Raw genomic sequence first — 24,605 nt, 5'->3', positions numbered from 1 at the left:
GGAGTTGTGTTAACCGTCGGTCCCAGTTCAAATGTGGGGCTGGGTGTCGGAATTGGATCCCGAATCAGTGTCGAGGTCATTTCTCAACTCGAGTGCAAGATCAAATCTTGAATCGATCATTGGGGTTGGTTTACGAGTCAGAAACTATTTTTCTTAAAAAGTATTTTCTACTCTCTGGTCAAAATAAAAGATATTTTCTAGAAAATGTTTTCATTCACCAACCAAACAATTTTCCGGAAAATATTTTTCACTCACTAAAACATGAGAAAATAAGTTAAAAATCAAATTATTTCCGAGAAACATTTTCTACGAAAGCATTTTCTACAGAAAACATTTTTCTTCATACCAACCGCAGTAAGTTCATGCTGAAATGGCTAAAGTTACAAAAAAAAAAATTACTAAAAACTTCAGCTATGCTTTAAATATGAGTCTCAAGACCGGCAAAACGGCTCTCCATGCAATTGCCCAAGTCAAAGCTAAAAGTTGAAAGAAAATTGACGTTTAAGTCAAAATCTGCTATATACAGAAATGGTCCATGGACACTCAAACCTTGTTCCGTCTGTGTAACACATGAGTTGAAATATGTAATTTGACACGTATATCTATGTTACATGTCAAAAATACTGAACTCATTGTACTTATGCAAAATATGCCTTCAAATTATAATATTCGTTTCTAGTTTAGTGTTTTCTCATACATATCTATGTTACATGTCGAAAATACTGACAACTAAACCTATAAAATATAGGCTCCATCTACTGTAACACCCCAATAGCCAATCTGCTAAGCTTTGGTCTTTGCAGGATATAGCATCTCAGAGGACAACTCTAGTTAGGTAAACAGCAACAAACTATTCATAGAGGAATCTGAATGGCAGACGATCCGATCCTTCTTCAACAACTTATAATTCATCATGTTTAGATGCATAACCTGCAGTAGTAACTGAACGTAAATCAGACGGAGAATCTTGAAGGCAACAAGTATACAGGTTAAATACAAGTTCTCTCTGCCCTCCTCTCTTCAACTTAAAATAATGTTTTCCCCCGGTATAATGTTGTATATTGGGCTCTGTGGCATAATATTTTATGTCGGGCTGTATATTTGTGAAAATTTCCCTAATTTAAGTACTTTTTTTTTCTTTTCTTTTGTTTGGGTCGGGAATTGGAGGAGGGGGGAATTTGCACCCGAGAGGAAGGACATTTTTCCTAGTTCTGCAAACATCTTTTGAGGAAGCAGGAAAAGTAAAATGTCAAAATGATGAGATTGATTTTCAGGATACTTCCATCGAAATAAAGGGCCTTTTGCACGTTTAGTTTAGTCCCTGTTTATCGTGCTCAACACATTTAATCTTATAATTTAAAGATGAGCTAATCTAGTTCTTAGAAGAAAAAAGTAAAAAAAGTGTCAGACATAGACATCTATAATCACATCTCCGACCCCGGAAGTTTGGAGGAACCATTTTAAGAGATTTAGAAGCAATAGAGAAGAGGCAGTGGGTTGTAAAATCCAGAGGAACTGTTGGAACCCTCGTTACCGTTAATCCCAGCGGCAGAAGGGCTAAATTTGTTTGCCTCAATCTAAAAATGGTTAAATGTGGTATGCATAAGCCAATAATTATTCAAGCATTTCATGCAGGATCTAAAAAGTAATGGTTGCTTATCAACATGTCACAGCTAGCAAAACCAAATATCAGTTACATGTCATAGCCAACAAAAACTGCCTTTTCCATTTCATTGGAAAGACTTTGTGAAAGAGAGACCTCAAGAATAAAATGAAACCATGTAATTAGAAACATAAGGTGGGCTTAGTAATTTGACCTGATGATGTTGTTTTAAAGAAGAAAGATATTTCCCGGATAGCAGACAGAGGTGAGTCAGAACCATGAACACAATTCTTCTGTAAATTCAGCCCACATATGGCTCTGACACTGAATGTATAAAGACACCAGTTAAAAAAACCATGTCTTATTCAGAATCAACAAAAGCATAATAATAATTGTCAATGTAAGAGGACAACTTAGGCTGACAACTTTAAAATCGTCAATCATAGAGGTAGGAGAACAAAACTTGCAAAAGCTCGTGACAAAGAAAGCGAGAAGATGCTAGTTGTTTTAGATATAATGCTAATCAAATGTGGAAGGAGAGGAGTCACAGAATTTGGAAGAATATCAGTAAAGGCAATAATGTAATGGCACGAAGGAGACAGCTTCTTTCTGGAAAGCAACCTTAGACTAAGGGAAATTAAGAGTTACACATATTTTACAATGTAAAGCAAATCTTTGAGAAAAGCTTTTTTTTTCTACAACCATGGTGTTCAGACCAGCTTACGCGCACCTCGACTAATTCCACGGATACCTGCCACCTCCCACCAGCAATAGGTACCGTATCTGTCTACCAAGGCTAGGACAGAGAGAAAGAAATCACCTAATTTTTTTTGTCTCTATCGGGATTTGAATCTGAGACCTTATGGTTCTCAACCCACTTCATTCCCACAAGGTCACACCCCTTGGATGATTGAGAAAAGCATTTTCTAATGAGTTAAATTGAGGTAGTACCCCTTCTTTTGCAAGAAGGCAAACTCCTTCTATGTCTATCTATTTAGCTTTCTGATCTTCTAATTATATTGCCCATGCAATAGTAATAGACGTAAAAAATACGAAAAAAAAAGAAAGGAGGAGAGGAGGTTTAAACCTGTGAGGATGAGTAACCTTTGCCTTGAGTGGGTCTGTTGGACCAATTAATGCACGCCAATCAGCTACGGCATTCTCTTTCTCCAGAACCATTATCAACACTGGACCACTGCCGATAAATGGTAAATGAAGGGAAGAAAGAGTAGTAAATGGACAAGAAGGGTGGAGGAGCAGCGACAATTCTCATGAGAAATCAGTCCATAAAACTATTCTAAATTCAACATATTAGTATATATCCGATAGACATATCTTTCACGAATTTTTCTACTTCTGTCACTGCAATGAAATGACCATCAAGTGGATACATGGACAAAATACCCATTTTTCTCTCAATAAATAAGTTACTTTATTTGAAATGGATGAAAATGCACCAATCAGTTATATAAAACTAAATCTTTAAACCACTCAAAAAAATCGTACAACTTTCTACCGTATTTACTTCTTTGATAAAGCGTTTTATATATCATTTCATACAAACTTGTATCTCTAAAGCACTCCAAAGATTCCAAAGGTTTCTATATCATTTAGAAAACTTGTTCCTTTTTCTTTCACTAGAAGAAAATATATCTTTTACAAACCTTTGATCCATTCAGTTGTGTCTCAACTCTATTATTACAACAACAACAATAAACCCAGTATAGTCCCACCATGTGGGGTCTGGGGAGGGTAGAGTGTACGCAGACCTAACCCCCACCTTGAAAGGTAGGGCGGCTGTTTCCGAAAGACCCTCGACTTAAGAGAGAAGAACAAGGGAAGAGAAACAAGAAAAACAAGACATAGGTCAGTAGAGCCAAGCATATAGAAAACAATATAAAAATATGAATAATGAGCGCGGTAAAGTCAGGGTAGAAAGATCGGGGATAAAGGAGCATTAACTACTATAGATAAAATAGGATACCCAAAGTGAATTGGGCCAACAAATATAAGCAGTATTCACATACAAGAATCAAATGTTAATACACAAATGAGCGCAACTATGACTACTATGGAGAAAAGATAGGCCACCTAGCCCACTATCTTAGTCTGAGTCCTCCACAGCCTCCTATCTAAGGTCATGTCCTCAGTGAGCTGCAACTGTGCCAACTCTATTATTACACAACCAAAATACTTGGACTTCCATTTTGACTTAAAACAGTTTCAAGGATGATATGCATTCCAAATTGATTCGTTGCAACACCATCCCGCTCCAAACGGCACATAAAACATGCTCTACCTTATGAAAAAGGAGGTTATTCGCGTACTTCTTCATCCTTCTAACACAAAACACTTATCACACAGTTATTCCCGTCTTTGCGAATTATCCAGGTTACGTTTTGCGTTATTTATCATTTTCCAACCAAATTAGCTGCCTTTTAGGTGATTTTGTCTTGAAATGCCTACCATGGAAACCATCCTTCAACACCACAAGCTGAACAAGGAGTAGAAAACACTAAGGCTCCCATTTTTCTTCTTACTGTCCGGCTGTCCCAAATTTCAAAACCATACAACATAGAGAAAAGATGGTTTACCTATGCCACCTTCCAACCGTTCTGATCGCTGAAGAACCTCAAGTCTCACTTGTTTGTAATACTAATTAGTAGGTTCTTTCGTATTTGTTCGGAATTGACTGATTATATTCTTTATATGATTCTTTCTTGGGTTCTATCGCTACTGTCTTGGGGAAATGATCATTAATGATAACAAAAGGATTCAAGTGAAATTAAATACTTGAGTTTGTGTTATTCTAATCCGTAAAATTCAATGTATCCTTTACTCTTTCTAAGTGATTTTCTCATATTTGTTGCGTTCAGTGCTATCAGAGAGTTATCACTGAGTATACCACTTCCTATTGTCCTTTTAGAAGCAATATATAATAGCTCCAATCTAGAGGCAGATACAACAGTCATTTAAGGCTGCAATGCCTTCAGGGGTAATGTAACAACCATCATCAGATATCGTCCATTTTCAAAAGGAAATGATATTTTTTTTTGTAAATTCTTAGTGTAACAGTATAAATGTTCTCAACAACCACTTGATACCAAATTAAACTAGCCTACACCCTATATTATAAACCTGCAGTTTTTAGTTCCCTCAAAACGGAATGAAACTTACTAGCAAATTCAGGATTAAATACCATCTCCAGACTAGGAAAGTTTACCTGGTCATGTATTCAACAAGGCATGGAAAGAAGCTCCTTGAAGAGTGCTCAGCATAAAAGCTTTTTACACGATCCTTGTCAAGCTGAATGAACGATTCCTCTGTGATTCTGAATCCATGATTGAGAATTGTTTCCTTTACGGAATTTGTGTGGTTTCCAGAAACACCATCTGGCTTTATTATAGCCAATGTCCTTTCTGTATAAGAGTCCGCTGAACATCTGCAGCATTAGAACATTGACAAAAGAGAAGCACAGAATGTGAGTATTTTCTTTTGATAACCGTGGTCTCCAGGCTAACTTGAACATACCTCGACTAATTCCACGGGATACCTGCCACCTCTCAAGCACAAAATGTGAGTACAATAGCCAAATAATGGCAAAATTACCACGATAATCGGATAGATTATTATCTAGTATAACGCAAGAACAAGGCTTGTTGATCCCTCAAAAATGGGACCAGAACATCAGAAATTCACCCGTTACACATAGTTAATTTCAGAGACTTATATATGATTTTATGGAGAGTCAAAATCTTTGGAGAGTTACTTATGTTGGAACAAGGATAATAATATCTCCCAACTGCTCTAATAGAAATATCATCAAATTGTAAGAATACATATCATAATAATAATATTTAAGACCAAAATAGGACTTGCTTGACTTAGAGGCGCATCAAGACATTTCTTAAAGATAGTTGGAGTCTCTGTCATGAGCAAACAGAAGAATAAATGAAGCTCTATCTTGGGGATTCAACTAAGCCACAGTCCACACTACAAGTAGTATTCAAGAGTGTTACTCTTTCTATTCTTGAATATGTGATTTCACCTTTTAACCAATATCTCTCAATATTTTCAAGGGAAAGTAGTTTTGACGTGCTTTATAGGATAGAAGTAAGCTAAGGGTTTTCATCAAATAACATTTATTAATAGGTTTGTGAATTTTGTAAGATAAATGTATCTTCAAAAGAACCTAAAATGTATAAACAAAAGGCATAATGCATAAATATATCCTCTAACATGACCTTATCTAACATCTATCTTTAGGTGTGGACAAGTTACACTTAAACTTGTAGATGTGTCGTACGTGGTATAATACACGTAGAATGCCAACTAAGATACTGCATAGGACGCAAATTGCCACATAAGACGCCAAATAAGGTGTGTGTCTACTTGGTTCAACTCTATACATGTTTTAAATGTTATTTGTACACACTCAAAATTGAAGCGAAATTTACGAGTTCACATTTATTAAATCTGAAAATCAGAACTCTTATCGAATGTATTGTTTCAAAATTAATTTAAAACATTTTGTTCCAACAACTTATACTTCAATCAACTACATTTCAAAAGAAGCAAGAAAGTGACACTAATTAACAGTGTGCTCACCTGTTAAGTAGAGAGAGAGTGCACACCAGGAAGAAGGGAAACAAGATTATAGGAATGAATTGAGGAGTCATTTGAAGTACCAAACTGTCAGACGTTATGCAAGAATTTTTTTACCAAATGGGTATTTCAGATGCAATCAAGATCTGAAATTTCAATGAAAAATTTGAGCTCAAATAATGGAAGTGTTGCTTTGAGGGAAATACCAAAAAGAAAAATGGAGCTCTCTTTGACTGAAGGGGCAAAATCCTTGGACCCATAGTTGACTAAAGGGAGAAAATGCCATAAATATTCTCTTTAAAATTATACATTTATCAGTATTAATTTCGTTAAGTATCCAAAACTTATTAGGTTTGATTTCTTTAATATACATTTATCGATTTAAGTCATTTTTAAGTATTCAAAAATTTATTATATTTGATTTCTGTCTATTATTTTTATAAACAACTTAGGTTCATATTAACGGAACTCATTCATTCATAAAGTTAAATAATTAATCTATTTTTCGTGTTGTTTATTTCTCTCCGCTATTTTGTTTTCTTCATATTATTCTTATTTTTTAACCTCAACGATTCAAAATAATGACTTTAATATGCTTTATTTTATCCTCCATTGAATAAAATTAAGAATTCTATCTTTTTTTCTATGAATTTTATTTGGAATCGTTGAGGTTAGTGTTTCTTTCATAAAAGTCTTTTGAAGAAAAGTAGGAAAGAGAGAGAAAAATAACTGGAAAAATGGGCTAACGATTTAATTTCACGGAGGCAAGGGTTTTGTTAATATAAAACCCAAGTTTTGTTTTGAATATTTTAGAATAACACGCCCCGCTACAACTTCTATCACAATCTATGCAATAGTCATATGCGAAAGACGCGACTCAGAAGGCATTGAAAGGGGATAGATCACGGATCATCCGTGTAGATGGCCAACCTCCAAACAAACTGAATCATCCCGAAAGACCATATAAACTTAAGTTATTTGTATAAAAAATGTACAGAGAACTTTTTAAATACTGAAAAATTAAAATTGATAAATATATATTAATTAAAGAGATCAAATCTGATAAGTTTTTAAATACTTAAAAAATTAAAATCAATAAATATATAGTTAAAAAATATTTTAAACCTATTCTTATAGATAGGAGACTAGCTATGATATTTTATCCGACTAATGGACTAGCCTACACAATTAAAAGGACCTCTAATTAGTAAACCTTGGCAGGTAACTTGGAGCAACAGATGAATGGGTCGAATTCAGTTGAAAGTGGATTGAATAAAAATAGATAATATATTTAGAGGGTGTTTGGATTGATAGTTTAAAAAGTAATTTATAAGGTAAAAACTAAAAGTGATAAGTTGAAATATTTATTTTTTGACTTATTTTTGTATTTTTTTTACTTAAAAATTAAGTGTTCTTTTTGTCTTTTTCAAACACTACAAAAGTTATTTAAAAAAAATGAAAAATGATCAAAAATGCTCTTAAATTATACGAAATGAATAAAAATATTCTCCGTCTATGATTTGGCCCAAAAATGATCTTGCCGTCAATATTTTTGTTCAAAAAATGCCCTTATTGTTACTTAATTGGTCAAAAATGTCCCTTTTCCAAATAAATTGATTATTTATTTTCTATTTAAAACATTATTTTTCTAATAATTTTTTTATTAGTAAATGTTTATCCTATTTCAATTTGAAAAAAATAAAAAAAAATATTTTATTTTATTATTGTTGTTTTTTATCGTTATATAAATAAAAATTAATGATGGATTTACTATAATCTTATATATATGACATGTATTATCCGTTAAAAGGATACATGACTTTATTCTATTTTAATTGATGAAATAAGATTAAGAAGAAAAAAAATTATTTTCTACATTTTTATTAGTTAAAGTGATTTTAAAATAAAGAAAACAAGAATAGGGTTCTTTAATAATATTTTTATTAGGAACAAGATGTGCTTAAAAAGAAAAGAAATGATATATTTATTTGAAAAAAGACATTTTGATCCATTTAGTAACTATAGGGACTTTTCTGGACTAAACTATCAACGACAAATGCATTTTTAAATCAAAATATTAATGGCAAAGATATTTTTGAGCCAAATTATGAACGAATGACAATTTTATTCGTTTCATATAGTTTAAGGACATTCTGACCTTTTTCTATTAAAAAAAAAATAAAAAAAATAAATAAATAAATTAAAACCACTAAAAATAAGTCAATCCACCAAACACCCTCTTAATTCGTTCATATTTCATAAGATAATAAATGAATTAATTAACGAATAATATGAATATTCATACAAATAAATATTGATAAAATTGTTACAAATTCTTAGAATAGGGATGACCATTCTGTAACTTATCTTGGCGCTATCATGTACCAAATAAATAAAGACATTAGTTTTTGTATTTGAGAAGACATATTGTTAACTATAAATAGGTGAATTTATCGTGTAAAAAATATAATTATATTTTGTTTCATATTTTTTGACTTCATATTTTGTTGAGTATTTGTACGTTTTTGTCTCATTTAATAACAAGCTATATTCAATACAAATTGTTCTACCCTTGAAGAATTGTGCATTGAAGCAATGCATCTACGAAGATGAAAACATTTCATATTACTTCATATATGCCTTGAATTTTATTATAATAATTACATATTCAGCCACAAAGAATAAAAATTTAAAATCAAAGTGAAACTTTAATTGATCTGTTGTGTGTGTCAATTCCTCACCTTTGAAGATCAAGTCTTCCTTAACTTGGCACTATTAGTGTCAATTGATTTATTTTCATTTATGTGGAGAAATTTTGCTTGAATGTTAAGTAGGGTTCAGAAATTAACTTTTAGTTGTTTGCTAGCCAAAAAATTAATGTCATTATTATAGATATTAGCTATTCCAAATAAATTTTACAGAGACTATGAGTAAGTTTAGTTGTTTACTATCCATGAGCAATATTTTTCTTTTTTACTTAATGAAAATACAAGATTTAATTATGTTATGACCCAATCTATCGGGCCGTGCGGGCACTTACTCTAATATCTAGATAGGAGAATCCTCAACCCCCAATTGGTTATAACATGTAGAAAGGAAATGAATCGTAAGATAACACCCTAAATGGTTATGAAATTACCATAGCATAATTTAAGCTTCCAAGTTAATTTACAAACAAAAAGACATACTAACACCCCCAAGGAACTAGTCTAAATAGGTACAAGAGCTTGTAAGAGTACAGTTTATACAGGAAATAAGACACAACTCCCACCGTAAGGAAGAAAGAGTAGAAGCTGTCGGAGATCATCATCGTCTTCACCTATGAAACATCACTGACCCTGCAACCAAACTATGTCAAGTGGCGTAGCAAGATTAATTTCAGTACACACAACACGTATTGGTAAGCATTATCAGTCGATCCGAAGCCCACCACATAATATAAAGTAAATATTCAGAAGAATGCATGCAATAAGAAAATGCACCACTCAAATCTTTATCCACATACTCTTATCATCCTAATTATGTGAACTGTAACTAGAACACTTGCTTCCAGCCTCCTACCCTATTCCGCTGCCAACTCTACCATTGATCAAAGCCTAACCCTCCTATCACATAGAGGAGTTTTCGAATACACACCACTACTACGTCTGTTTATCCAGTTTACCGCTCTTACTCAAGCTCTCACGCCAACACCCTGGCCCTTGACTATTTAGTAACCCACTTGCAAGACTGCTGAACTAGAATGGTTTGGCTTCTCTATACTGAATCTACTACTGGCCTACAATGGCGGGATCTAATCCGCTATAGCGGCCCAGCTATAGCGGCTTGCAGGGAGTCAGAAGATCTGACATTATCCCTTCAGACCCTCATTATCACTTACAACAATAGGACCATAACATAATCAGATTCTGAGTCACCAAATCCCAACTTAAAAAACACAACAACTACTCTCCACTTGATCACACACAACATCATACTTGATTATATGAAATAAAATAAACAACCACAATATAGTCAAATAGCTGATATACAATTACATCACAAATATAGCATCACTCGGACTTTCAGTCCTTAACTTGAATCAGTTTACACAATGGACATGATTAATCACAGTTACAACAATGAATTGGTTCTCTCAAGGAACCCACACCCAAATTATTAATGTGTCGGTGTGACACTCGTTTCAATACTTAGTGTACAGGCATGGTACCCATTCCAGTATGTATCTACTGGTATCCATTTCAATATGTACCGGTGTGGTATCCGTTTCAATATGTATCGGTGTGGTACCCGATCCAAATGTTAGTATGCCGGCTTAACACTTGTTTTAATAGTTAGTATACCAACATAGTACCCATTCCAATATGTATTGTCGTGGTATCCGACCCACAAGAAATCACATATTACAATCATAAACAATAATGCAACCACCATGCTTGAAGCACAAGTAAATCAATAGGTTCATTGTATGAGATTATCAACATGAAGTCATTGCACACTCACCCTTTGTATTTCATGAATATGCATTACACAAGTATTTCACATGGAACAGTCAACATGAACACATACACACATATATACACATATACATCAATAGCTCAATATTGGACCCCTTTATGAGTTTCATTTTCAAGAATTACCTTACTAATCCCTTGAATTAAATACCCTTTCTTATTCATTCTTTCCCCCCTCAATTATCACAAGTCTCAGGATCTCACTATAACCCAGCAATATTCTTACACATAAATCTCACAAAAAATTATCAATCATATCAACAAGAAGTATTAAGGTTAATAATCAAGAACTAGACTATCACCGCTAGTCATAGAAGAATGATAACCCACATAGTACATTCCTTCCCTAAACAACAATAACAACACATTAGCCATCTAGACTCCGTGTCCGAAGGCCTAAACATGAGTTTTTCCATCAATATATAATATATTATGCAATGAGGACAGGTCTATAACTACTCGGTTGAGAAAATCTAACCTACCTGGACACTAAGTTGCTACAACAAGTAAATTGTGTCACTGATGATATTTTTTCTTCTTCACTTTTTCGAAGCCTAAATCATCTAATAATAATTATTATAAGAGTAATTAATGAATTAATCTTCAAACAAATACTTTGAAATTCAAACCCATTAGTTCCACCCTCCAATCTACTCAAAACTCTATATTTTGGGATGGTAAAATCAATTTCTAGCCCCAAGGACATAATCTATCAATAGTAATTCAATTTCAAGAGATTTTCAACCTATTGATTTCCCTTTACACCAAAAAAATTCATCTAGGTTAACTTTCTACCCCCACCATGCTCAATCTAACGTTATTATAAAGATTAAAGAATTAAACGAGCATTAGACTGATGGAATAACTTACCTTAAAAGAGGAAATCGATGGAAAACTGAAGAAATCGCCCCTCCCTTGCCCTAGCCTAACCTCGAACGAGTTTTGGGAGTAAAATAACATTTCAGATTTGAAAATAACAATTAACTGCGAATAGCCCACTATAGCGGTCCCGCTATGGAGGCCTAAATCCTGCCATGGCAGCCTAAGCTCGAACAGTATTCAGTAAGATGGTCATAACTTTTTACTCCAAACTTTAAATGAAGCAAATTTGGTGTCGTTGAATAGAAGACTCATAGGCCTTCAATCTGATAGGTGTGACACAACGATTAGAATCCCAAAGAATTTCAACCAAGCCTTTTAGCATATTATAAATGCGCATAAATAAGATAATTAAAAGACATTAATAAATCTTGAAGTGGAAGATAAGTCTCAAACTAAAATATCGAATAGAAAGAAATCTCAAAACACTTCGTCCAAATAAACAGAGCTACATACACATGAACGTCTAAACATGCCTCTACTAGTCTTGATGGGGGCAAAAGACAAGCTCTTAGCTCACCCCTAAATGAAAGTAAAGAGTCATAAGGAACAACAAAAATATAAGTGTCTTGTCCTCTGTCACGACCCAAATTCACAAGTCGTGATGGCACCTATGTCCCCAACCAATAGGTAAGCTAACCCAAATATTCTTAACAATTCAATAAAATAAATAAAGTAAGGAGACAAGCGACAAGTGGAAGATCCAACACACTAAGTCTGTCATAAGTATGAAATGTGGAAAGCTAAAATACCACCTAAGATTTGGTGTCACAAGTACAAGAGCTTCTAAAATAAGATTCAACTATGAAACTAAAATGATTAATTTAGACGTAATAAATATCCTGTCTGAATACTAAAATAACAGAATAAATAAAAGATAGAGGGAGGTGTGGGCCGCGAAACAGCCAAAAAGCTCACCACAACTCCAAGATAACCCAAGCTCGGACTCAAAAAGCTCCACGAGATGCGCTCATATTCGGAATCAAATCTGCACCACAAAAGAGTGCAACAAGTGTAGTATGAGTACGAAACCACGTGTACCCAGTATGTCTCATTGACCGACAAAGAAGAAGTAGTGACAGGAGTATATATAAAATTCATTCTCAAATTTTATAATTCTACATTATACTTATCAATCAAGTCTCACCAAAATAGGGGTAATCAAACGTCACAAAATAATTAACACATAATCAAGTAAAAATGAAGAAGATAATGAGATGCAATGCAACACCATGAGATGATATGCCTCAAATACCAAGTAACCTCACAACCATATATACACAATACTTCTTGAAATATACTTTGAGAGTGTGTGAACCATGGAGGACTCGCGAGGTCCATATACGTGTCTGTGCGGACGATCTCAATACACTATCATAAAATCCACCATCCCCAGCATAGACGATCTCCACGTGCCCAACTTATAATCATAAACAATTTCAACACGGACGATCTCCACGTGTTAGACCTTTACTCATCCTTAATCTCATGTCAATGCATGTGCATAATATAATATCAACAACATAGGAGATGATGATGCATCTCAATGAATCAAATATCAGTTTGACATATAATTACTCCAACTATCACAAATATACGGGTTCAAATAAGAAGCACAACCACACAAAAGAAATTAAATCAATAATACATCAGCTAATGCCCATATGCTTTGGCATTCTCGGATTATAATCCTTCATTCTATAGTAATAAACTTTTCCTTTGTAACACCGGTAACCGCAACAATGCCCATCACACCATTGGTACTAGACCCCCCCATCTTTTGCCTTTACCCGTTATCTATTTTAATTTTTAATCTTTAATTAAAAACATCTATCAATGAAGTCTGAAAGTCTTAACATACCTCGAATGCCGAACACATGTCACAAATCCTCAAAAAATTGTCTTTCCTTTTCGCAAAGCTTCAAAACATTTCCAATCTACCAAATATGCGTTATTCATAAGTAAATAAATCTATAAACACCCATATTACTACACATCTAGTCTAGACCCCAAACGATCATCAATTACCTAAGTCTCAAGTCTAGGGTTAAGTCTTAATTTCTTCAAACACCATACCTTTAATATTTAAATGTAGATGAACATGTCAAAACCAACTTAACTACGAGAAACTTATGAATTTACCAACAAATTATAGGAAATCTTATATACGGTCAACCTACAGTTTTTGATTAAATAACTAATTCCCTAAACTCAAATTATACTCTTAAATTACAGTTACCCGTTAAAAAGGAATATAACAAGAAAAAGAGTATACTACTACATCCACTAATCCTAGCAAATGTGCAAAGCAAATAGAAAAAGAAAGCGACATTATTTGGAACAAAAATGCCAATTATTTTGGTTGCCCAGTAACTGACCCTATCATGTCAGCACTGCATCACCTGCTCCCATAATCCCTTACAACCACACAATTTCTCAATAGTATAAAAAAAATTTCTATCCTTAGAATATTTAGTATACAATCAACTTAAAGTTTACCTGAGCAACCTTTAATCCACGCCACAGTATTTAGTTCTCATCCCCTCTATATTTCTTTTTCTTCTCAAGTACAGATTATAAAATAACTACTCCTATTTTATCTAACCTAGTTATATGGACTTAAGGAGTAGTGGGTATGACCCACTTTTAATTTTTTTAAAAACACTATTGTCTTCCATTAATAATTAATTATAAAAAATTAAATCACCACATAAACTAATTATTTTAAAGGATACCCTTCAACTAAATAACCATAGTTAAATGGATAGCTCAAATTTTTATTTAAAATTTTACAGGAAGAGCCAAAATAGTTTTAGTGATCAAAATGACCTAACGGGTCGTTACATCCTCGGAGCATGAGGACTCACTACCAATAGAAGTAGTACTAAATCTCTAGCTATGAGTGGGAGGTGCGTGATGATCACCGGAACCTACATTATCATACAATTTAGGAAAAAAGTATGCGTTAGTACATGGAATGCACTAAGTATATGAGAAGAATGCATGAAGTGCTAATGGACATAAGCAATATGAACATGAGATGCAGGACCAATATCTTGAAACCATGAGTAAAACTTGAAAATATTTGAATAACATCATAATTAAGTGATTAATGCATCATAAACATCATAGAAACTTGTAACATAGTATATAGTCATTTGGAGAGCCATAAGTCTTTGTGAGAGACACCGTTAATCGATATTTAATACCGTGTGAGCTATAACATGGAATTTTGATGTAACTCCGACATCAGGAAGAGAGAGGCTACTTGCCAAGGTAGACTCCGTGACGCCTAAGTGGATTCACTAAGCTATTAAGGAACCAAGCCTCAACTATCGGGTGACCCTTTTTAAGGAATCAAGCCTCTACTAATGGGTGATCCTTCTTCCTACGGTGGCACATAGTTATGGGACAATGAAATTTCTACTAAGGATCTCATGCCTCTACTAACGGATGAGCCTCTACTATCCCAAAGTCCACTCGATGCTAGGTCAACTCTCAACGGAATATCATACATAACATATATCATAAGCTTTGAAGATGATAAGAATCTAGTAATACCAAGTTCTTCATAACTTACTTGAAAATCATAAGAATAGCTCCTTCAACATATCATGAAATCATAACATATTCATAAACATACTTATCTAAAGAATCAAGATCATGATAAGCTTGTTCATAAAAAATCATAGAAAACCTTCGTGATAGCATACTTTACTTGAAGTAACCTTTGTCTTTATTGAAAATCCATAATTCATACTACATCAATGAACATCATTAAAAATCATAGTTCATAAGCATATGATGCATGCATAATCTTGAATCATAAAATACTCATAATACGTGGGTCATCGTAAAATATCTTAAGAATATGCAATTTAATTGAAATCATGCATGAATAGACCATTAGCATTGAATAATTAAATAATTGAATTGACCCAATGCAATTTCATAAGAACTAGGGTTAGAAAATAATTCGTAAGAAGGATAGAAACCCTTTGGGACTCCATGGATGAAAGGGATCATGGACGAATTTCCACATACTTGGTGATCAAAGCCCCAAGTGCAAGCTTCTAGCAATAGAGACTTGATTTTGACCTTGGAGCCCTAACCTGAATTGAAGAAGAACAAAGATCTTTGGGAGAGGAAATTCTTAGAGAGATGATTTTCGTACGAGGTGTTTTGAGAGGGAAAGAGAGATTAAAGAGGGTTTTGAGTATTTATAAGTTATAGGGGAAAGGGCCTAAAAAGGTCCAACTATTAATATGAAAGAATGGATAATGACCAAAACATCCCTAAGAAAATAACTGTATGGACCCCTGTACGGACCATCTTCACATTCCATGAAGATCTCCATGGGCCGTGGAGTGGTCCATGAAAATTGCCTTAATCAAGTCTAGGTGTGGAATTTTGACTGAAGGGGACCACGGGGCGTGAAGGTCTCAACGGGCTGTGGTGGTCCTCGTAAAGTTGACCCACTTTAAAGGTTCTGAGGGTTGGGCTCCACGGACTACTTGAGTGCGGCCTGTCAAGGGGCTCGTGAACCTTATCTGGTGTAATTTATTTTTGAGATTTTATTCTTACTTTCCACTTTCCAACTTTCCAACTTTCCAACTTCTGGGATCTTACAATGTTCCCCCGGGAACATTCATCCTAAAATGGGACTCAAGCTAGTATGAATAGGACATGAAAAGAGGACGATCAATCCAACATGAATGCAATGACATGTTTAAAATGCGTAACCCATGAGACTTTCAACTTAACATAAAACATAGCTTAAAATCAACTTCATGAACATGCATACATATGAAAAGACATGGGAAAGCTGAAACGTAGGAATTCGTAAGAGTAGACATGAGGAGCTAACATTTTAACTAACACTGAAACCGAAATACTCCTAGCATACCAGATAAAGTACCATGCTGAATCTGTTGATGAATCTCTCTTCCTCTCCTAGAAGTTGCTGGACAATCCCTCATCTTATGTCCAACCTCACCACACCCATAGCAACCATCCTTGCCGGCCTTGCACACCCCTAGGTGATTCTTTGTCACGCCTCGGGAGGGTACCCTAGGCGTGGCCGGCACCCGTAGGCCATTTCTGACCTCCGAGCGAACCACCTGGTCCAGTCACTCATTCATTCAATCACATTCCCTTAGCGGAAACTCAATTAATGAAATACTATTCACATATGGGGCCGAAGGCCAAACATTTACAATCCAACAAGACAATAAAATAAGACTCCTCAAGATAACAGCTCGACCGTCCCATACTCCAGTCTATGAAGCCTCTATTCAAGTCTAAAAGGTGCCAATGACAAGCCCATGGCTACCAACAATCTAAATAAAAGAAAGGACAACAAAACTGTACAAGAAGGCTCAATATCCTCTGGGAACTAGGAGGAATCACCAACTAGCTGAGAGTGTAAGTGGATCTTCAATGGAGCGTCGATTGATGATCTCTGGTACCTGTCGCTGCATCATAAAATGATGCAGGCCAAATGGCGCCAGTACATGGAATGTACGAGTATGTAAAATGGCCGAATACAACGAACATCAAGGAAGAAATCAATCAACTCAGAATCTCAACTCAATCTAATGTCCTAAGTCTAAACAAGAATATGATTTAGACGGGACCAATCATATACAATTCAACTCAATCTGACTCGAAGTACTATCAAGACCTATTTGGGAGTTTTTCTTAACCGACAACCAACACTTATGAGCCAGTGAAGGTACAACAAAACGACGTTGTTGCCGCGCCCGTCCATACCTTTCCAGGGTACGAACGAATCAAACACTCATGGATCAAATCCAACCAAGTCCTATAATGTCAGGACAAACTCTCGGGGAAGCATCCGACTTAATGGTTCAATCCCCCCTACGTTTGGCAACACAGGTATTGGGTTCGAGTATGGACTATACTCTTGCCCAATTCGGTGCTCGATACTCCTCCCAAGACTCAATGCTCATAAAACTCCATCCAATCAACTCAATCAACTCATATCGACAAGTCTCATTACAACCTTGTCATCTCATCAACTCTATCACAATCACACCTTTCTCAATCGTACTATCCGATCAATCTCAAGCATGTCATTCAAAGAAATTTAAATGCACATATGTAGCATCATCTAGATATAATCAATCATTTCTTTCATCCATTTGAGAAATCTTTTGAGGCTTATCACAATTTCAAGACTTTAAATTGAAATTTCATATTGAGCAACATTCTCAAGAAAATAACATCCTTTATCATAATCTACATAGTAAGAAGATAATTAGAACATATTTCAAAACTCATTTCTTCATCACTCATACTCAACTAAGGGCTCATTTTGGAACCTCTTAGCTCAATAACATTGACACATATAGAATCAATTAAATAGGGGACAAAACTCATTTAAACTTAGACCATACCAAGAACTCCATTTTTCATGAACATCTAACCTCAAAGCAAGAATAGGGCACATGGGTGGACTCAACCCATGTTTTGGATAGCCTTACATACCTTAGTGAAGACTTGGAGAGGACCTTGATGTTGGGTCTTCAATGGAGGACTCAAATCTTGAAGCTCTTGGGATAAATCTTTGTTGAGAATGAAGAAGAAGAAGAAGATGAAGAAGAGAGAGGGAGAGAGGAACTTCTAGGGCTTTTAGAGAGAGAGAGAGCTGGAAATTTTGATCCCAAAATGACCAAGGGTAATACATATATAACTTGGGTAAGTTCCCAAATTACCCCTCCTCAGAGTTCTGAAAATAGGCTAAAAACGCACCTGGCGCGATAGTGGCGCGTCGCGCCATTGCAGCTCCAGGCTGAATACGCCTAAAACCTGCACACCTCTTAGTGGTGCGCCGCGCCAGAGACCAAACTACTGAGGCATGTTTCTGGCGCGATAGTGGCGCGTTGCGCCCTTACAACGCCAAGGCCAAATTTTCTGGGTTCTGGGAATTTGGCCTGAAAAACCCTGCACAACTTTTAGTGGCACGTCGCGCCAAGGACCAAACTACTGAGGCATGTTTCTGGCGCGATAGTGGCGCATTGCGCCCTTACAGCGCCAAGGCCATTTCCCCAGCAGTTGCAACCCAGGCCAAGAATGAAATTCATGTCGTGCTAGTTCGTCTTAGGATCGTCATATCTTTTGACTCCGAACTCCAAAATTTACGTTCTTGGTGGCGTTGGAAAGAAGACTCGACGACCTTTAATTTGATAGGTCGTGGGCCACCCAGATTGACGTCCTTCAAAAGATAGGGTCGTTACAAGTCGATCCTTATACGAACTCATCCTAAACTTAGCTACGACGAATCTTTTGGATTTAATTTGATCCTAGGGGTCCTCCATGACCCCACCTCACCTCTAATACTGCTCAAATTCTCAAAGACTCATCTCAACTCATGCATACGCTCCTCAATACTCGAGTTCGACCCTACCTGTATACAAGAAAGGTTTGAATTCTAGGGGAAAATTTTGAGGGGTGTTACATTATCTCCCCCTTGGGATCATTCGTCCTCGAATGACGAGTGGCCAGGAATGGACTCAGGGTACTAATCATAATCAACATTCAGTCATTCAATCAATCAAATTTTCAAACAATTATCAATCAAAACTCAAAATACACTAATGAATTCAAGTCAAGGAAATATCGTTACCTTCAACATTCTCCTCGGTAGGCACGAATAGATGGGGATATTTAGATCTCATGGCTTCCTCCGCTTCCCATGTGGCTTTCTCAACAAATTGATTCCTCCACAGGACCTTGATTGAGGCGACCTCTTTGTTCCTCAATTTGCGAATTTGGCGATCAAGAATTTGGACCGGAATTTCTTTATAAGACAAGTTATCCTTAATTCCAATGCTATCAATGGGGACTACCAACGAGGGATTGCCCAAGCACTTTTTCAACATCGAAACGTGGAATACCAGATGAATGGAAACTAACTCCGAGGGTAACTCCAACTCATAAGCAACACTCCCAATCCATCTCAAAATTTGGTAAGGACCAATATATCGAGGACTAAGTTTCCCCTTCTTTCCAAACCTCATGACACTCTTCATGGGTGACACTTTCAAGTATACCCAATCGCCCACCTCAAACTCTAAGTCTCTCCTCCTCACGTCGGTGTAAGATTTCTGGAGGCTTTGGGCTGCCCTTAGCCTATCTTGGATAACTCTCACCTTCTCCATGGCTTGGTGAACAAGGTCAGGCCCAATCAACTCGGCCTCACCAACTTCAAACCACCCAATGGGAGATCTACACCTCCTCCCATACAAAGCTTCATAAGGAGCCATTTGAATGCTTGCATGATAACTATTATTATATGCAAACTCTATGAGAGGTAAGTGGTCGTCCCAACTTCCCTTGAAGTCAAGTACACAGGCCCTCAACATATCTTCTAATGTCTGGATGGTGTGCTCTGCTTGGCCATCTGTCTGGGGATGGAAGGCTGTACTCAAGTTCACCCTCGAACCTAATCCCTTTTGATAGGATTTCCAAAAATTGGGAAGTGAATTGAGCTCCTCTGTCTGAGATGATAGACAAAGGGACCCCATGCAATCTGACGACCTCCTGTATATACAACTTTGCATAATCTTCTGTGGTATCAGTAGTTTTAACCGCCAAGAAGTGAGCTGATTTCGTCATTCTATCCACAATCACCCAAATGGAATCATGTTGCTTTCGGGACTTCGGCAAGCCTGTAATAAAGTCCATGTTGCTCATCTCCCACTTTCATTCTAGAATTTCTATGTTTTGGGCTAAACCACATGGCCTTTGATGCTCAACCTTCACCTATTGGCAATTCGGGCACTTGGAAACAAATTCCGCAATATCCCTCTTCATCCCACTCCACCAATAGATTTTCCTCAAGTCATGATGCATTTTCGTGGAGCCTGGATGAATGGAGTACCGGGAACTATGCGCTTCGGCCATAATCATCTCTCGAACATCATCGACATCCGGCACACACAATCTATTTTGGTACCTCAACACACCATCTCCCCCTTTGGTGAAAACCATTACCTCTTGTTTGTGAACAACTCCCTTCGGATGGGATCTTGGTCTTGCTTCTCTTTTACCTCTGCCACAAGTGAGGACGTAGACCCATCCTGAATAGTAACTCCGCCTTCATTGTTCTCTTCCAGATGAACTCTCAATCGGGCTAATCTGTGTACCTCCTTCGCCAATTCTCTCCTTCCTTCCTCCATGTGGGCAGTGCTACCCATAGACAACCTGTTAAGAGCATCAGCAACTACATTAGCTTTACTTGGATGGTAGAGGATGCTCATATCATAGTCCTTGAGTAGCTCAAGCCATCTCCTTTACCTCAGGTTGAGTTCCTTCTGGCTAAAGACGTATTGCAAGCTCTTGTGAATAGTGAATACATCAACATGCACTCCATACAAGTAGTGGCGCCAAATTTTAAGCGCGAACACCACAGCTGCCAGCTCAAGGTCATGAGTTGGGTAATTCTTCTCATGAATCTTAAGCTGTCTCGAAGCATAGGCTATCACCTTTCCCCTCTGCATCAGTACACAACCCAACCCGATTCTGGATGCATCATAATAGATCACAAAGCCTCTGTACCATCGGGCAAGGTTAAAACAGGGGCAGTGGTTAGCTTAGTCTTCAATTTCTGGAAACTCTCCTCACAAGCATCGGACCATTGGAACTTAGCCTTCTTTTGGGTCAGCTTAGTCAATGGTGATAATATGGATGAGAATCCCTCTACAAACCTTCGATAATAGCCAGCCAAACCCCAAAAGCTCCTTATCTCCATCGGGGATGTGGGTCTGGGCCAATTCTTTACTGCCTCAATCTTTTGAACATCAACCTGAATACCATCTCCAGATACAACGTGGCTTAAGAAGGCCACTGATGCAAGCCAAAACTCACATTTAGAGAACTTCGCATACAATACCTGGTCTGTCAAAGTTTGCAAGATGACTCGAAGATGATGGGCATGCTCCTCCTCATTCTTGGAGTAAACCAGAATATCATCTATGAATACAATCACAAACATATCAAGATATGGCTTGAATACTCGGTTTATGAGATCTATAAAAGCGGCGGGGGCATTAGTCAACCCAAAGGACATGACCAAAAATTCGAAGTGGCCATAACAAGTTCGGAAAACAGTCTTCGGAATATCACATTCTCTCACCTTCAACTGGTGGTAGCCGGATCTCAAGTCTATCTTTGAGAAACAAGTGGCACCCTGAAGTTGATCGAATAAGTCATCTATTTTGGGGAGAGGGTATTTGTTCTTTACGGTGACCTTATTGAGCTGCCTGTAGTCAATACACATTCTAAGGGACCCATCTTTCTTTCGAACAAATAGGACCGGAGCTCCCCATGGAGAGACACTCGGCCTAATAAATCCCTTATCAAACAAGTCCTTCAACTGCTCCTTCAACTCTTTCAACTCGGCTGGAGCCATTCTATATGGAGGAATTGAGATAGGCTGGGTATCAGGAAGAATATCAATCCCAAAGTCAATCTCCCTATCAGGAGGGACTCCAGGCAGATCTTCAGGAAAGACATCCGGAAACTCGTTGACAATCGGAACCGACTCAAGGGATGGAGACTCAATGCTGTCATCTTTCACTCGGACAATGTGATAAACACACCCTTTTGAGATTAGCTTCCTGGCCCTAAGGTATGAAATAAACTTACCCTTAGGCGCAACAGTACTACCCTTCCACTCTATGACAGCCTCATTCGGGAATTTAAACGTGACAATCTGCGTTCTACAATCAATGGAGGCATAACAGACATAGAGACAGTCCATGCCAAGGATCACGTCAAAGTCAACCATGTCCAACTCAACTAGGTCAGCCAAGGTATCCCTGTGATAAATGGACACAGTGCAATCTCTATAGACTCTCTTAGCTAAGACAGAATCACCGACAGGAGTGGCCACACTAAAAGGCTCAAGAAGATGTTTAGGAATTTTATTGAATTTACTAGCCACATAAGGAGTCACAAAAGATAGGGTGGCACCCGGATCCATCAACACATAACAATCAAGAGAAGAGACTCGAATCATACCCGTCATGACGTTTGGAGAGTTCTCTTGATCTTGGCGACTACCCATAGCATATAAACGGTTTGTACCTCCGCCGGTGCCTGAAGTAGTGCCTCTTTGATTACCTCTAGTCGGTGGTGCGGTGGTAGAGGACTGGGCTCTATTCCCCCATGTTGGACACTCCTTCAGAAAATGGTCCATTTGGCCACATTTATAGCAACCAACCCTTCCTGCTCTGCATTCTCCCAAGTGGAGCCTACCACACTTGCTGCATGGTGGCTTTCCCCTCGAACCTTGACTTACACTGGCCTGGGATTGAGAACCCTGGGGTCTGAAATTCTGGCGACCTTGTCCCTGCCGATCATACCTGTTTTGCGGCATCGGTGCACTGGCGGTAGATGAGGTATAGTTGGAAGGCCTCTTTTGGAAGAAGGACCTGTTGCCCTTGCTTTGCCTCAGTTCACCCTCAGGCCCCGCTGACTTTTCCTTCTTGCTCAGGTGCTCCTCCCTGTCTTTTATTTTCTCATCCTCAACCTGTTGAGCATACACCATTAGTCTCGAAATATCCATGTCCGAGATCAACAATGCTGCTTTGCACTCCTTCTTCACATGCCTCCCTAATCCGGAGACGAACTTCCTCATCATTGACCTCACATCAGGAATCATTTTGGAGTATACCTGGACAGCTGGATGAACTTTAGGCCATACTCCTTAACTGTCATTCCCTCTTGCTTCAGATTAACAAATTCCTCCACCTTCGCTTCCCTCAATTCTCGGGGAAAGAAGTGGTCAAGGAAGGCTCCCTCAAATTCATCCCATCTAGCAGGTTCAGCATCCTCACCCCTACTCTGTTCCCATTGGTTATACCAAATGTTCGCCACATCTTTGAGTTGGTAGGACACCAACTCGACCCCCTCAATCTCCGTGGCATGCATAGCTTTCAGAATTTTCCACATTTCATTAATAAAGTTTTGGGGATCTTCATCAACTTTAGAACCCGTGAATGCCGGTGGATTCATCCTCAGAAAGTCTCTGATTCTAGTGGCAGCAGATGGCTCTTGGGAGCTAGAGCTAAGAGTCGGCGAACTCTGATTACCACTTCGCGCAGCCATTAGTTGCGTGAGCATTGCAATTGCCCCTCGAAATTCTGCCTCTGATGTGGGTGCAGGTGGGGTAGCTGGCACTTGGGGTGCCTCTGAGTATCTCGCAGGTCGGCCTCTAGCCCTTGCCGGGCGTGCCTCGGACTGGGGCATCTCGGCGTTGTCAACATTCCTCTAGCTAGCAGTACATTTTGGAGGCATTATCTGTAACGTATAAACGCACGAATTAGAAGGGAAGTTTCATAGAGTTTAACTCCATCGCACGAATTCAGAGTATGAAAGAAGTGAAACAATTCCTAATGTCCTATAGCCTCCTGCTTATAAGTGTGGTGCACAACACACCCATAAGCAAGACTCTACTAGACACGGCTTCATAGACTCCCTAGGACACTTGAACTCTGTGCTCTGATACCATATTTGTCACGCCCCGGGAGGATACCCTAGGCGTGGCCGACACCCGAAGTCCATTTCTGACCTCCGAGTGAACCACCTGGTCCAGTCACTCATTCATTCAATCACATTCCCTTAGCGGAAACTCAATTAATGAAATACTATTCAGATATGGGGCCGAAGGCCAAACATTTATAATCCAACAAGACAATAAAATAAGACTCCTCAAGATAACAGCTCGACCGTCCCACACTCCAGTCTATGAAGCCTCTATTCAAGTCTAAAAGGTGCCAATGACAAGCCCATGGCTACCAACAATCTAAATAAAAGAAAGGACAACAAAACTGTACAAGAAGGCTCAATATCCTCCGGGAACTAGGAGGACTCACCAACTAGCTGAGAGTGTAAGTAGATCTTCAATGGAGCGCCGATTGATGATCTCTGGTACCTGTCGCTGCATCATAAAATGATGCAGGCCAAATGGCGTCAGT

General features: G+C 37.6%; 1 protein-coding gene across 1 annotated transcript; it reads right to left on the bottom strand.

Annotated features, from left to right (window-relative positions):
• Positions 1-453: 453 nt before the first annotated feature.
• Positions 454-6,453, bottom strand: LOC129904463 (probable nucleoside diphosphate kinase 5). Its single transcript, XM_055980064.1, has 5 exons — positions 6,212-6,453; positions 4,827-5,045; positions 2,691-2,798; positions 1,818-1,927; positions 454-930 (listed from the first exon to the last, which is right to left on the bottom strand). The coding sequence occupies exons 1-5, from the start codon at positions 6,280-6,282 to the stop codon at positions 902-904; spliced, it is 537 nt and encodes a 178-aa protein (XP_055836039.1). The 5' UTR covers positions 6,283-6,453; the 3' UTR covers positions 454-901.
• Positions 6,454-24,605: the final 18,152 nt, after the last annotated feature.

The sequence above is a fragment of the Solanum dulcamara genome, chromosome 1 (assembly GCF_947179165.1).
Source record: "Solanum dulcamara chromosome 1, daSolDulc1.2, whole genome shotgun sequence".
Lineage (NCBI taxonomy): Eukaryota > Viridiplantae > Streptophyta > Magnoliopsida > Solanales > Solanaceae > Solanum > Solanum dulcamara.
This window is presented reverse-complemented; position numbering and strand designations above follow the sequence as displayed.